The sequence below is a fragment of the Oryzias latipes genome, chromosome 15, assembly GCF_002234675.1.
Source record: "Oryzias latipes chromosome 15, ASM223467v1".
NCBI classification, from domain to species: Eukaryota; Metazoa; Chordata; class Actinopteri; order Beloniformes; family Adrianichthyidae; genus Oryzias; species Oryzias latipes.
Window position 1 is genome coordinate 12852760 of NC_019873.2, and position 15489 is coordinate 12868248.

At 45.8% G+C, this 15489-nt stretch overlaps 1 protein-coding gene across 1 annotated transcript; it reads left to right on the top strand.

Moving 5' to 3' along the window:
• The first annotated feature begins 1687 nt into the window (after window positions 1-1687).
• On the top strand, window positions 1688-12394 carry znf318 (zinc finger protein 318). The gene is made up of 11 exons (XM_023963376.1): window positions 1688-2063; window positions 2888-2982; window positions 3058-3511; window positions 3749-4943; window positions 5033-5127; window positions 5199-5298; window positions 6078-6373; window positions 7901-8089; window positions 8208-8301; window positions 8805-8923; window positions 9029-12394. The coding sequence occupies exons 1-11, from the start codon at window positions 1818-1820 to the stop codon at window positions 11843-11845; spliced, it is 5700 nt and encodes a 1899-aa protein (XP_023819144.1). The 5' UTR covers window positions 1688-1817; the 3' UTR covers window positions 11846-12394.
• Window positions 12395-15489: the final 3095 nt, after the last annotated feature.

Sequence of the window (15489 nt, forward strand, 5' to 3'; positions counted from 1 at the left end):
GTTTTCAGCTACGGGTAAATGATTTGTAATAAAACATTGAAGGATGTTTTAAAGTGGATCAGCAGCTTTGGTGTGACTAAATATGAACCCGATTCTAACTGCTGTAATAGATTAGTCTGTGTGTGATAAGCAGCCTCTGTGTTTTTTATCAAATCAGAATCAGAAGTACTTTATTGATCCCACACGTGAGAAATGTGTGCGTTGCCATAGCAATAAACATCAGAGAATGGAATACTTTAAAAAACAAAAATGTTGCAGAAATGTAAACAAATAAGGCGGTATAATTTAAAGACTATTTACAAACTGGTAAACAGGTAACAATGTCCAAAATGTGCAAAAAAGTGGAAAAGTCCTCTGCTACACTGTGAGTTATTGTAGAGTTGAATTATGTTGGGTAGGAAGGATTTCCGGTATCGGACAGTTTTTGAGCGGAGGTGTCTGAGCCTCGTGGAGAAGGAGCTCCGCTGTTTGTCCAGAACAGGGTAGAGAGGATGGTCTGGGTTGTCCATGATGGATAAGATCTTGTTCAGTGACCTCCTCTTCATCACTGCTTCAAACGTTTCCAGTTTGCAGCCAGTGACAGAAGAACCCGCCTTCCTGATCAGCTTGTTCAGTCTGTTGGTGTCACTGACTGCAATGCTGCTTCCCCAGCAGACCACAGAGGAGAACAAGGTTCTGGCCACCACAGACTGGTAGAAGATCTCCAGCATCTTGCTGCACACATTAAAGGACCTCAGCTTCCTTAGGAAGTAGAGTGTGCTGCAGGCCTTTTTGTTCACAGCAGTACAGTGGCTCCTCCAGCTCAGTCTGCTGTCAATGGTCACTCTCAGGTATTTGTACTCCTCCACCACCTCCAAATCCCTGCCCAGGATGCAGAGAGGCTGCAAGACTGTCCCCTTCCTTCTGAAGTCGATCACCATTTCCCTGGTCTTGTCCACGTTGAGCAGCTGATGACTCTCTCCAGCCCACTCCATAAAGCTCAGAAACACCCATTGCCCAGATTCCTCCAGGACAGCAGAGGAACAACCAGCCCCCTCATTGAATTGGCACCATGGTTGGTCTTGACTCTCTTCATTCACCCTTGCTCAGAGTAAATATGTTCAAGTAGTCACTTTCCGACTTTTCCTCTCAGTGTCCGCTGCACAGGCTGCTCAGAAGATAATACTCAGATGTTATAATAGGAGAACCAACAGACATACGGTTCATTATTTCATTAAATTCCTGGTCGAACATTTATGAGTTTCAGTAGAACAAAGAGATGCAAAGACAATTTAATGAATTTCTTCTTAGGTTTGAGGCACTGCTGCATTTGTTGAGATTTGTGTATAAGTAGATGTACCCTGATTTTATAAGTAGATGTACCCTGGTTTTACACAAATGCCATACATGATGTACATCTGAGCGTCGGTGATTGGAAAATGCCATGAGACAGTTTTCCAACTATGACATCAGTGCAGAAATGCATCATCTAAACGTAGGGAGGGAGGAGTAAAATAATGACAGAAAGCCGAGTCTGTCACAGCTTCAAACTATACATCACAATACAATTCCCTTACTGGTAGACAGAAAATTAGCCATAACTAGAAGCTACAGTAGCTGCAGTACATCCCTTCCCTGAAGAGGCCAGCAGCGTGCTCGGTACAGTTTGCTGCAGAAAAAGAAGAAGTATGGTTTGCACATGCGCAGTAGCAGAAAGTGCCGTTTGTCTGGTCCAAACAAAATCTGGAGATATTTCCCCGTCCTTCCGGCGTTAAAAAGCCGTCGCGGGCTCTGGCCCGCCATCACCTGCATCCTCTGCGGCTTTTCAGCTGAAAAACATGTTCCGCGGTCGCCCTCCTCCCAGGGGGGCCTATCCGCCGCCGTTCGAAGGCCGAGGTCCGCCAAGGCCGTACCTGGGTCCAGGTTACCGGGAAGAAAGGGGCCGACCCTCGTACCACCATGACTATCAGGACCACGGACACCCGGACTCCTTCCGCCGCTCCCCGCCGCGTAGACGGTATCCCTCGCCGGGCGCAGGGAGTCACCGCAGCGGGGAGTATTGGTCTGCTGGTCCGCCAATTGAGGTGAGCGCGCGGGATTTTTAGCGCACGAAATCCTCACTGGCTTGCCTTATGGCTGTCTCTGCGGGCGAGCACGCGGCCGGCCGTTGATGCTTGTAGAGCCCGCAGAGGTGCATTCAGAAATAACGGATTGTAACCGCGAGACAAAACCGTCCGGCGAGGGGGAGGATGCCCCCCCTACAGAATGATAGCATTCAAACAAACTCATCATGTTAGCTAGAACACATTTCAAAACATCATCAGAACATTGTTTACATGCTATGTGAATCAGCAATGTAATCATCAAAAATAATCCCTTGCTTTTTAGTAACTATGTCAATGAACTGCGACCCCAATCAGAAATGGCAATTCCCACCTCCACCTACGGGGGGCAGTAGCAGCAGAAATGCATTCTATTTGCCCAAAAGCTAAAGGACAACAACTCTGTTTTGAGCATCACCACCCACTAAGTGGAAACTAAACTAAATTTCTCTAACGTGACTGTAGTGGAGCTGATCCTCAGCCACTTTCTCCATTTTTTATCTCTCGATAAAAAGTATCTTGGATACAGGAGTTCAGGGATTAGGGGAGAGCAGGGTCCATGACGTCCTGTAAGATGAGGGAGGAAGACTTGAAGGTGAAGCTGACATGAAGCAGGGTTGTCTAGGCCCCCCAGCCTAGCTTTTTGAGAATGACCTCTGGAGTGATCTGGGTCTGTTTGACCCATCTTAGTCTTGGGGGTGTTTCTGTTTAGCCCTCCAGGTTCTGAAATTAAGGAAGGAAGAACTGCTTAGGATGGGTGTAGGGGTCCGACTGATCATCAGCCTGAAGTGCTCTTTGTCTTTCAGAGGGGTCCGCCTCCACTGGACCACAACCTGGTCATCACCGTTGGCAACGAGCTGATAGACCCACCAGGCCCCTCCCCTTCCCACCACCCTGACAGGTACATCACAGGTGTAGGCACGTTGACCAAAGTTTGACCACGCATGCTCATTTAGCTTCCTGGTGTTTCCGACAGAGATTACTCCCGAACCGAGCGGGCAAGGAGCAGGGGGCGGAGCCGTCCTCGCAGCTGCAGTCCAGACAGAGGTCGGGACAAAAGCCGGGGGCGTAGCAAAAGCCGACACCGAGGGCAGAGCCGCAGTCCAGACCAAAGCCGGGCCAAAAGCCGTGGGCGGAGCAAGAGCCGGCCACGCAGCAGATCTAGGTCCAGATCTAGGTCCAGATCAAGAGGCAGGAGCCGAGGAAGAAGCCATGGGCGGAGCCATGCTCGCAGTAAGAGTCGACAGCGCAGCAGCTCCAGCAGCAGCTCCAGTTCCAGTAGCTACAACCAGGAAGAGAAGAGCTCCAACAAAGACTTCAAGGAGCTGCAAAGGGCCCGGCGCAGGCAAGAGTTGGAGGAGATGCTGACCCAACCCACCAAGTCCATTCTAAAGAAGCGCAACAACTCAGACGATTCTCCGTCTGTCAGGGTAGGTCTGCATCCCGACAGGTTCTGAAGGGTCCACGGGATGCTTCATTTCTTGACATAAAAGGATGTGGAAACCCTAAGTCTCCCTCGGGATTGGGGAGGGAGTGGGTCTGTAAAGATCTTTTGGTTTTAATTCTGGATAAGAGCTCTGGTTGTAAGTTCTGTTGTGCTCTCTTATTTTCCACACCTCAAGAGCTGTTTTTTGTTCTGCTTACAATCATCTGTTTCTGTGCGGCAGAGCTCCCTCTCCCCCCAAGGCCCGGGTGGTTCTAACATGTCCCGAATGGCAGAGCAGCTGCTGCAGGCTGTCAAGAGCACCGATCCACACGCCATGGCCTCCATGCTGGCAGAGCTGCAGTCTGACCCACACATGGCCCAGCGGGCCGGCCTCGACAAGGAGATTCGGGAGATCCTGAACCTCCTGGCGGGGACTGTACCAACAGCCACAAGCACAGAGAAAAAGGTTGAGGAGATCGATGACGAGGAGAAGTTCCTGTACGGGGACTCAGAAGACCCCAAACCTCCCATAGCAGTGGAGCCAGTTCACAATCCCAGCTTGGACTTGTTTGGAGAAGTGACTGAGGATTCTCTGTACATGGACCCACCCCCCCACAGAGCCGCCGTGGGCAACACCTACTCAAGCTCTACCACTCATCTCCAGTCTCTTCCTACTACGAATGAGGTGAAAACCAGCTATGTGAGCAGACCCATCATTGGACCCGACCAGAACATCAGGGTCCAGGTCCCCAACCCCGCCTACCCCCCAGGGACAGAACCTCTGGAGGAAGAGGAGCGGAAGGCGCTGGAGGAGTACGAGAAGATTCAGGACCTGCTAAAGACCATTGGGCTGGACCTGGGGGTGACAGAAATTAGCAAAATGGCTGCCAGGACCAAAGAGCGACTCCATGGCAACAAACCTCCTCCAAAGACACCTACGCGCCGGCGACGCCAGTCATCCAGCAGCTCTGGTGGCAGCCCCCAGGGTCGGTGGAGGCGGAGCTGTAGTGGCAGCTCCAGCAGCAGCAATCAAAGCTGTGGACGGCGGAGAGAGGGGGGGCGCGGCTGGAGCAGTGACGAGGAGGGCAGGAAGGGTGGGGCTCCGCCTAAAAGAAGCAAAGATCGAGAAGCCACTGAGATGCAGGCCGAGCCAGTGAAACCTGTAGAATTTAACCCCCCAGCCCCTCCCCTCACTGGCATGCCCATTCCTACATACCCTCCTCCACAGATCCATGGAATCATGCCCCCCAACTTCCCCCCACCACCCTTTGGCCAGTATGGAAACTACATGGCTTACATGCACCAGCAGTGGCCTCCCATGTATCCTCCTCCTCCTAGCATGCCAGTGCCCCCCCAGACCAGCACCGATGCCTACCCCCCACCCCTGCCCTACAATCAGCCCTGTGCCAAAGGAGCCCCCACCCTAGAGCAAAAAGGTGAGACACACAAACACTTGAATCTCCACATAAGTCCTGGCGGAGTGTCTTGGTGACATCACTGCGTCATCTGTTTCCTGTCCCTTTAGGGTCAGCCAAGGCTGATCACGTGGAAGCAGAGCGGCGCAGCAGCCAGGACAGCAGAGTGTCAGACGAGATGAACACGGAGAGCCAGAAGCAGAAGGTACGGTGACCCTGGCTGATTCGCCATGGCTCACAGGGTGTGGTTCTGATTGGGTCTGTTCTTGTATTCAGGTTCTGGAGGAGCGGGAAAAACTGAAGCAGGAGAGGGAGATCCGGATGACCAAAAAGGAATACCTCATAAAAGAGCTGGAGCGGCTCAGGAAGCAGCAGGGTAGGCCAGTTTAGCTTCTTTCCGAGAGGAATGATTTGATTTGAAATGGTTTATTTCAAGTAATCAAAGTAAGAATAATGCACAAATCAATACAATCAGCAATTATACATTTATACAAAGATGTATCAACTTAGGATAAAGAGACATTAAATTAAAGATGGCATGAAAGGGAGTGGAAGGAAGCAAACTTATGTAATCTCACCCCTGTTCTACCGTTACCATTTTATTACATGATTTATCATTATCCGGTTCATAACATTTTATCAGATATCTGTGCCTTACCAACACAGTTTCAGGTCATTAAGAATACTTAAATATCAATACTCGCATGACAAAGATGAAGCACTTAATAATTATGTAAAATGGACAAAACTCTATTTTGGATATCAACATAGCAAATGCAGATCAGTTACCTAAAATATACGCAGATTATTATTCATTAGAAAAATCATCACTATGATTAAAAATAACACTATCAGAAAAAAATGAACATAAGAGTGTTTCAAAAATCGTCACAGCAAATGCAGGTCAAGTATCAAAAGTTTAAAAATATGTGCAGATTTTTATTCATTAGAGAAATCATGACTTTTTGGGGCTAAGTGAAGTGATATAATTAGAGATCAATCAATTTCACCATCTTCTATTATTGATTATTATTATTAATGGGGGTTTGTAAAGCTGTCAGAACTGGGCTGCAAGGTTCTGTCAGGGATCAGACATTTGTTTCAGGACCAGGTCCATGTCAGAAGCCTCTTCTCAATCTGTCCTGTCGTCTTCAGGCGAACTTCTAAGGAAGAAGCGCAGAGAGAAAGACGGACACAAAGACCCCCTTTTGCAGGAGATCAGCCGCCTGCAAGAGGAAGTCATGGTTCAGATATCCAACCTCCGCAAGGAGCACGAGGCTGCAGAGAAGAAACGCAGCGAAATCGAGAAGGTGGCGCTCATTCTTGGCCTGAATCCGTCAGACCGTCCTCGCAAGAGCAGCAAACCCACCGAGGTCCAGCAGCAGGAGCCACCACAGAAGAAGCAGAGCAGTCCTGAGAACCGGCAAGCGGCCAGCAGCTCTACAGTGAAGGTAAGCGGGTAATTCGGTTCTGGGTCAGATTGTCTGGAAGGACCAATGTCAGGGTACTTTCACATGACCCGACCACGGACCTAATATGGAGGTAGCTAGTTCTGAGGTTCTGGGGGTTTAGGTAAACTGCCTGTGACTTTGGAGACCTCCACCTGTTGCCATGGATTTGGTAAGGATTGTTTTTGTTTCTGCTGTCGGCTGTGATGTTTCTTTCCTGAGACGATGGATCCTTCACACACACAGCAGCAGGTTGTGACCTAAAAGCTCAACTGGTTCCCCAGCCTTTTGAAATATCGGGGGTTCCTCCTTTCTGTGGCGTTCTGAAATGACGTCCAGGCTCATCTCATGTATTGTAATGTATTGGCAGATTTACCATCAAGAAAAAGCATTTAAAAAGACTCCACGAGAAAAAAAAGACTTCTGCCAGATTAAAAGCCCTTTAGGGCAGAGTTCTCTGAGCCACTGAAAGGCTTTTCGTGTGAAAGGTTTCTGCTGCTTGTGACTTACTGCTTTACTTCCTGTTCTTCAACTGGACCGCTTCACGCCGTCGGCAGAACCTGCTGAGTTTGCATTTGATGGATCAGCTTTGAGAATGGTTTTTTTTTTTGATTGATGCAAAAACCGGACCCTTAGAAATCACTTAAAAATTCTTACCCCGTTGGCAGACTTTCTTTTAAATTGCCAAACAAGTCTGGCAATGGGGTAAAAAAACGTTTTATCAAGAATTCATGTTAAAAAATTCTAGTGACTAAATCTTGATATTATTTTTCTTGAAAGAAAAACGGAGGCAATTTTCGTCTTCTTGACTTTCCCAATACTACATTTTTGCAGTGCTGAGTCAGTCGGGTTTGCTCTCCTTTGTTCCACTTTACATTCTTAGCAAGGTAAAGCCCCTTAGAGCAGGGGGGATGTGCCCCCACGCGTTCAGTCAAACATTGCTAACATGCATAGTTGGGAGCCTTCAGGCTTCACCTCAGGACCACCATCCATACCCGTCTGCTAAATAACCTTTGAAGAATTTTTGCGCGTCTCGGTTTCAACAGCAGCATATTTGTAATGACATCTGTTTGTCAACTATAGATTTTGAGAAGAATAGCATTTCTGTGTAGTCTTATGAGGAAAACTATTATTCTTACTCAAACAGCTGCTTTGTTCAGCTGCCTTTAAACATCTCGCGTCTGCGTTTCCAAAACTGGAGAATTGCTCACTTCTAAATAAAACTCACTGTTCTGGAACAAAAATGCAGATTTTTGAAAACTTCCTCCTCAGGTGTAGAAACATCCTCTGGTTAATGGGGGTTAGTAGACTCTCGGAGTAAAGCACTCGCATTAGAAGCTTGCGTATTATTTAGCATTTGAGTTGCGCGTTCGGTTAGGGAATACCGTCGGAGCAACAAGCGACCGATGGCGCTGGCCCCCACCCGCTGAGCTGGAGTCCACAGAAGGTGAGGGACTTCCTGTCTCATTGCTGGAGCTGTTTGAAGGGTCCACTTTCTGCTCGGTTGATGCTTCTTCCTTTGTTTTTCAGACCAAAGAGACTCTGTCCCCGAGAAGGACGTCTCACGGCACGCCGCCTGCCACCACTGGCGCTCCTGCTCCAGCTCCCCACCCGTTTGAATACTACGATGCAGGCAACCACTGGTGCCAAAACTGTAACGTCACCTCTGGTTCCATGTTTGACTTTTTCACACACTTGCACTCAAAAGTGCACCGAAAGGTTTGTTCTGTGACGGCGTCATGGGTCCTTGTTTGAAATCAATCGTTTACTTTGATATTAATACCTGCACAGCCCTCGGCTGGTTTCCTTATCTTTTCAACACCCTGCTTCCCCACAGACGCTTGACCCGTATCACAGACCCTGGGCTTCAACTTCTACTAAAATCTCAAAGAGCGTAATGACAGAGGAGAAGCAGACCAAACCCGCTAAAGGTAATGGTGCCTCCCCAGTGCTCCTCTCCTCGTAACATCTTCATATTTGGGTTTGTGTGGTCTGTGAGCCTCTGAACCTTCTTAGCCGTCTTTCTTCCAGGTGGAGTTCAGAGTGGATTTTTGCTGCAGGTTCAGTCTCATAGTGAAATCAGGGCTAATGGACAGAGCACAGAGGACACTCCAGATGTCATTTCACTTGTTTTCATGTGTCAGCCTCCACTTCTGTGCAGCACCGTCTGGAACAGTGCTTTCACTCTCATACTGTTGGACTCCTCACAAGAAAACTTTGGCTCTTGAGCTGCTTCCACACTTTCCCAACCAGTTCCTGCTCTGAAATGACCCCCCCACCAGATCTTTACATTCTCTGTATACTTTGTAAGCTAGCTTCTCTCTGACCCACTTCTTATGCCAACAGGTTCTGAAATCAGAGCTTGAGGTAAACATCATTGCAGTTTATTTCCGTCACTACCTGACTGTTCATAGTGTGCTGTCTTTGTTTGCAGGTTCGGAGTTCATGGTTCCCGTCAGAGGCTTCTTCTGTCTGCTGTGTAAAGAGTTTTATGGAGATGCCATCTGTGCTGAGGAGCATGTGGTCACGCATGCTCACAATGAGAAGTACAAGGTATGCACCTGAAGGAAAAACCTGACGGCTTCCATGTTGCAGATCCTTTCATGGAGTTCTATGATTTGACTTCTGATTTGTCTTCCTTTGTGTCTCCTTCACCAGAAACAAATGTATGAAAACCCGCTGTACGAGCAGAGGAGGAACCTGGACAGGCAAGCGGGCCTGGCCATGGAGATGAGTGGCAAAAAGCGGAAGCATGAAGAAGACGAGAAAGGCAGCAAAGACATAGAAGAAAAGATCAAACACAAAAAGGACAGGAAGGACAAAGAGAAAAAGAGGGAGGAGGAGGAGACTGTGCAAAAGGAGGAGAAACCTAAAGTTAAGCAGGAAGAAGTTGAAGAAAAGCAGAAACTTGTTAAGAGAGACGAAGATCTAAAAAAGAGCATGGAAGAGGAGAAGCCCTCCTACAGCAGGAAGGAGGACAAAAGCAGGTACAGCAGAGAGGACGAAGACCGGGCAGCCCGCTACAGATATAGCAGAGACGAGGAGTACCGCTACCGCAGGGATAAAAGCGACCGATATGCAGATCGCCCAAAATACGATCCCAGTGAGAATCAGGACAGGTACAAGCATAAGTACTCTGATGTCAAATCCAGGGAGAGAGATGAAGGGAAGCCAAAGCCAGACTGGGACACTCCTAAAAAACCGGAGGCAGACAGACCAGAGGCAAAATCCGGTCCTCCTAAACCTTATGAACTGCCCAAAATCTTCTGTGGGCCTAGCCCGGCCATGAGGGCAAAGCTCCGCAAGCAGAGCCTGGAGGCTGCCAAACTAACTCCTGGAACCACAGGCCCCTCAATTGGGAAGTTTACCTGGAAGAAGAAGGAGAACCAGCTGGCTAAGGAAGCTCAGAGAGCAGCTGCAGAGTTCATGAAGGAGGACGAGATGGCATCGAGGCAGGAAAAAGCCTCCTCTGAGGACTCTTTCACAAATTATATGAATATTGCAAAGGAAATGACCCCAAAGTGTGAGGGGGAGCAAGGGTCGCCCTCAACGTCGTGGTCGGCCAACCGTGGACGAATCCGGCCAAACCTTCCCGCACCTGCCGCACAGCAGAGGAAACCTGCACTGACAGGAAAACCTGCACATCTGAACACCTTCCTCAACATCAGGCCCCAGGGGGGCAGTGTATCGGCCCCTGGTTCCAGCCCCATGGTAAGCCTTCCAAATGCTCCATTTTGCCCACCACCGCCTGCTCCACAGTTCATTAAACCTGGACCGTTTGAGCCAAAGGTTTTACCCATGCTCACTAAAGCAGAACCATTTGGGCCTAAACTTCCTCCCTCAATGTTAAGTCCTGCATCAGGGGGAGGTTCTTCTCTTCCACCTGTGTCTGTACCTTGTCCTGTAGTGTCAAAGCCACAGTTTTCTGAAGCAGTTCCTTCCCCACCAGTTCAATCAAAACCTGCACCAGTTCAGTCAAAGCCTGGACCAGTTCAGTTGATGCCTCCACCAGTTCAGTCAAAACCTGGACCAGTTCAGTTGATGCCTCCACCAGTTCAGTCAAAACCTGGACCAGTTCAGTCAAAACCTGGACCAGTTCAGTCAAAGCCTTCAACACCAGATCCTAAACCTACTTCACAGGAACCCAAACCTGCTCCATTTGAGTCAAAGCCTTCACAGATTGTGGTTAATCCCGCCCCAGAAGTATTCAAGCCCTCTCCTACTCTGTCAGAAACATCGAAACCTACAGGTGCTCAAAAAGAGGTGAAACCTTCATCTTCTCAAGCGAACACTGTACCTGCTGCTACCCCTAAGACTTCAACGGCTCAACCAGCAATGATTAAAATTGTGTCGGACGTGGCAGCCCCCGGTGTTCCTGAGAACGAGCAGACCCGTACTGTGTTTGTCAAGCCTCCACCCTTCATGTTCAAAGCCGAAGGCGCTCCAAAGTCTGAGAAGTTAAAGAGCAACCTGGCTGCAGCCGAAGCCAAGCAGTTATTTGGTATTTTCTACAACAGTGGTGGCCAGTCAGCCCCCTCCTCTTTCTCCAGACAAGAGAGCAACACCAGAGCTGAAAAAATCAGCAATGGAAATCCTCAGCTTAAAGCATCCGAGCCTCTTAAGGTACAGCCTCAAGCCCAACCAGAAACTCAAGTTAAACCACAGACCCAGCCAGACCCGTCAGTGCAATGCCAACAGAAACCACAGCTTCAACAAGAAGATAAACCCCAGACTCCATCTGGACCTCAGGTCCAACTGGGTTCTTCCAGCGTCTCCCAACCTTCTACCAAAGAATCAGTGTTTTCCGGAACAAACTCCAGCGACTCTCTACCAAGTCCTCAAAAACAGACCGACTCCAGCCTTCAGATCACATCGGTTTGGTCTCTTCAGTCCTCCACATCCTCAACCTTTGAGTTTGGGTCACCACAACCAGTCCAACCAGAACCAGCAGCTCCATTTGAAGTGCAGAGTTCCTCTCAAAATCAACCTCCCTCTCCTAAACTTGAATCACACACTGTCCCAAACAAGCTCTCAGAGCTGGAACCAACCTCTGAACCCCCGCCAACTCCTCAGTTTCAAACAGAACCTCAGTCGGAAGCCCAAGCAGATCACGATGCCGTGCCCCTACTAGAGGCATCTCCAGAATCTAAACCTAAACCTGGTCCCAGAAGCAGAGGTAAGGGTGCATCTACTAAGAAGCCCACTCCTCCGTCTGGGGCCACAAGGCAAACCCGTTCTCAGACCAGATACCAGACCCGCCATCAGCAGCAAATTCCATCTGAGCCGGAGCCTGAGCAGGCTTCAGGGGACCCTGATTCTACAAACGCGGACAGTAAGGGCGTGGAAATTTCAGATCCGGGATCTGGGACACAACTCACAGAGGATCAACCGGTGATTGAAGTGACTCCAGAAACTCTGGGCCTTCCGGCCGACATCACCTCCCTGGACTTTGAGTTTGATTTTAACTTTGAGTAGCTGCAGGGGCACTGTGGGCGTCTGAGTCAGGATCAGATTTAAGGAGTTCCAACTGGACTGAAGGCAGCTGCAAAACATGTGGGGGACTACAGATTGCAGAAGCTTTGACCCTCGGATGTTCTTACGGTCCAGAGTTTGGATTAACCTCACTCTTCTCCTGAGACATATTCTGGATCATTTTGATCTCCCCTGTTTTAGCCACACAAAACATGAACGGGTCACTGCTGAGGTTCTAAAAGAATTCACAGCTATGTTTTTATTTACTTTCACATTCATGTCTGTATTTAGGAGCTTTGCTGAATCTTTGGTGGACTCATGAAAACATGAGAGCCAAGACGGGTTCTGGAGACAAGTGCGATCGTTTCTTGTGATCTTCTACAGATAGAATCACGATGTGCGGTCATTATTTTCTTCCATGATTGATGACTGAGTTTCCTTCTTTGTCTATGATGTACTTAGCAGAAGCGTCAGCTCAGCCTGTCAACCCTTCCACCAGTTAGATTTGTTCTTTCCAGTCATGTTTTAATAAAAGTTGGTAGAGGAAAAGCAGCCAGTCTCTTCATGTCAATCACTGAAATCAGAGGTAGAATCTTTCCATGTCAGCTAACCGTTACACCAGGATTCTATGTGCTTTAGTTCTGGACTTTACCTGAATAAACGCACAGAGAGGAACTTTGCCGTTTACACTCCTGCCTGGTGCAACCACTTACTTACCTGAGGCATTTCCACTGGAGCAAGTGGGATTCAGGCACTGCAGGTTAAGCAAGGTAGTGCATGTGATGTGATGTTCCAACAACCAGGGATCCTCTAATCCATTAGCCTTCAATTGTTTCCCATCTGACATTAAACCTGCCCCCATTTGTGTACATTATTAAAGTAAAAATGAAGAAAAGGCTGAGAAGAAGCCTAGAGTCCTTGTGGTTTACCACATGATTGTTGAACTTAACCATTTTCAGTCTTTAGCAGTAGTTTTTTTTATCTATTTTTTCTGTTTTTTTTTTTTTTTTTACTTCCACATATCGGTTTTTAAACAGTGAAGCTTCGGGCAGATTGCAAACCTGAAGAGTTGGTGGTGTTCTGTTGCGTGGAGCAGGGACCACCACCAGCTGCTGTTCTGGGTGTAGACCTGGATCAGGAGCCAAGGAACAGCTTCTGTATGCCAAGCCTTTTTGATGGTTAGTTTTCAGGTAAATGCCTGGAATTTCATTAGAGCAGTTGAGACCAATATAAAAAAACAAACATCCAGTTCCCTCCTGACTGCGATATTAAATTTTATAAAATATTAAAAACAAAATGTGTTTTTTTTATGGTTGGATATTGAACATTTAAAACTGCTTCAAGGCACCGCCATAGCCTGTACCACTATATATTTTCTTTCTCAAAATATTGACATTTGACTTATATTTCCAATTCAAAAACATCCAATTGCTTCACAGAGCTTTCTCAGAATTCAAAACATTTGTAGACAAGTAATTCTAATTTGTTCAGATGATTTTGAGTAATCTTTATTGTTGCAATTACTCCAAATGTAAATCAGTAATCTTCAAGACAAAGTTTAAATATTTATAATCCTATTAAAAAACCTTTATTGAATTTGTGGATTAATCAAACTAGTCTAAATGTAGTTCCAGATATCCAGAAAACTGGTTCAATTTTCTGCCTAGAGGCTCTTTCCATCTTTCCCATTAGTGTTTGCTTTTTATGACATCTTTTAAATCTATTTTAGCTAGTCTGGTATCAAAATCCTGCTCGTACCTTTTTTTTTTTTTTTTTTAAATAAAATGTTTTAATAATATATAATCAGAAAATTTTGAATTTTTTTCAGCCTCACAGGAACCAATAGGTAAGTGTTTACCTTCTTTAAAAACCTCAATATCTTTAAAAAATTTGTACATGTTTAGCTAGGTAAACCATTAAACTGTTCTGCAAAACTTGGTCTGTTTCACTTAAAAGCTTAGCTTTTTGTTTATTATTTCTAATGGTTTTAGCACATTTACAGGTTTTAGGAACTTTTCAGTGGATTTATGGAGTTATAATGAAAGGCAATGGAGTGGAATTTCAGGAGCTAGTTATGTGCATAGACATTTTTGCTGATAAACTGCCATAATTCCATCCTCGTTTATCACAGTCATTTACCGCTCAATTTGGGAATATGCCTCTAGTTTCATCAAATCTTACCTTCAGGGCTGCGGGGCATCATTTTTTCTCCCCAAATCTGAGACAAACTTTATCTCTCACTGCCATTTTAAATCTGGTGACAAATTTATGATTGTGGGAACAAACCTGACCTAAGACACACGAAACTACTACACATTTTGGTCCAAAGGGTTGGGATTTACCTATCAAAGGATTTGATAGTTTGGACGATGTGAACATATGTTTGAAGGGAATGAAAAAAATGCTGCTGAGCTTTTTTTTGTGTAGAAATCTACTCAACAGAAGAGAGCGTAGTTCTCACACTTCCAGTCAATTTTACAGAGAGAGTTTTTGGTTGAGACGATTAAAATTTTCTTTGCCGATTTTCTTCACTTTTGAGCTTTACAAAATTGAAACAATGTTGATCAGACTCAGTTTAGACACCATGAGCAGTTTGGGTAGTGGCTAAAGCTGTGTTTCTGCAATGTAATGCTGCTGCTTATCATCATTCAGTTCCTTTTTTAAGCCTACTTCTGTGTTTTTCAGTGCACTTGTTGGAATTCAGCATGTTTTAGGCCACAGCTCACCCATTTCATGCATTATAGAATTGAATATGCATTTTTAGAAACTTTTTGTTGGACTTAAAATACTTCATGATGTTTCTGCAAGATTTCCGCATTTACTTTAGTGCTGATTCAAGTCTTAAAGCATTTGCTAAACTTTAAGACAGAAACAATTCCAAGCCAAACACACTAAAAAAGACATTTGTTCAATAAACTTTTTTCAGGTAATGAGGCTTTTATTTATAATCAGAAAATTTCATGTCAAGGAAAAATAAATGCAGACAGGGATCAAACCTTGGTTTGTAGGTGGATTAGAGAACTTCAAAAATAAATGTTAGGCAGAAATAAATGGATATGCATCCATATTTAAAGATTATTAAATATACGTTAAATGTAATATTTGAAAACCTAACTTTAAAGAGTTTTTTGAAAAGGGAGTAGAAAGAAGAGAATGGATGTACAACCCCAGTCTTACAATGTATGCTTACATTTTTCCATGGTTGGTGTTCTTTAAGACAAATCTATATGGTATCTGTGCAGATGTTTATATAATTTATCAGTCCCAGTGCAGATTATTCTGACTAGCATAGTAATGATATCAAATAAATATGACAGTTTCTGGTATTATCAGAAAACATTTACTAACAATCCAAGTGCTCCCACAAATGTATATTTAGAATTTGCTCAAAATTTGATCGCCCAGTGACTTTAGAATTTCATGTATACATCTACATGGTTTTAATTTAATGTCTTTTTTTATTCATTTCTGACCTTAAATGCTTTTGACATTTTGTGCTAGATGTTTTAGAAAAATAAAGGTAATTCTTGAGAAGCATTTTTGTCATAAGCCTGCGCATTTTAGGTCACAGCTCAATATTTTCTGTTAATCCTGGATTGTGATTGGGCATTTAGGTCCGACATTTTAATTATTTTTAGTATTTTTTT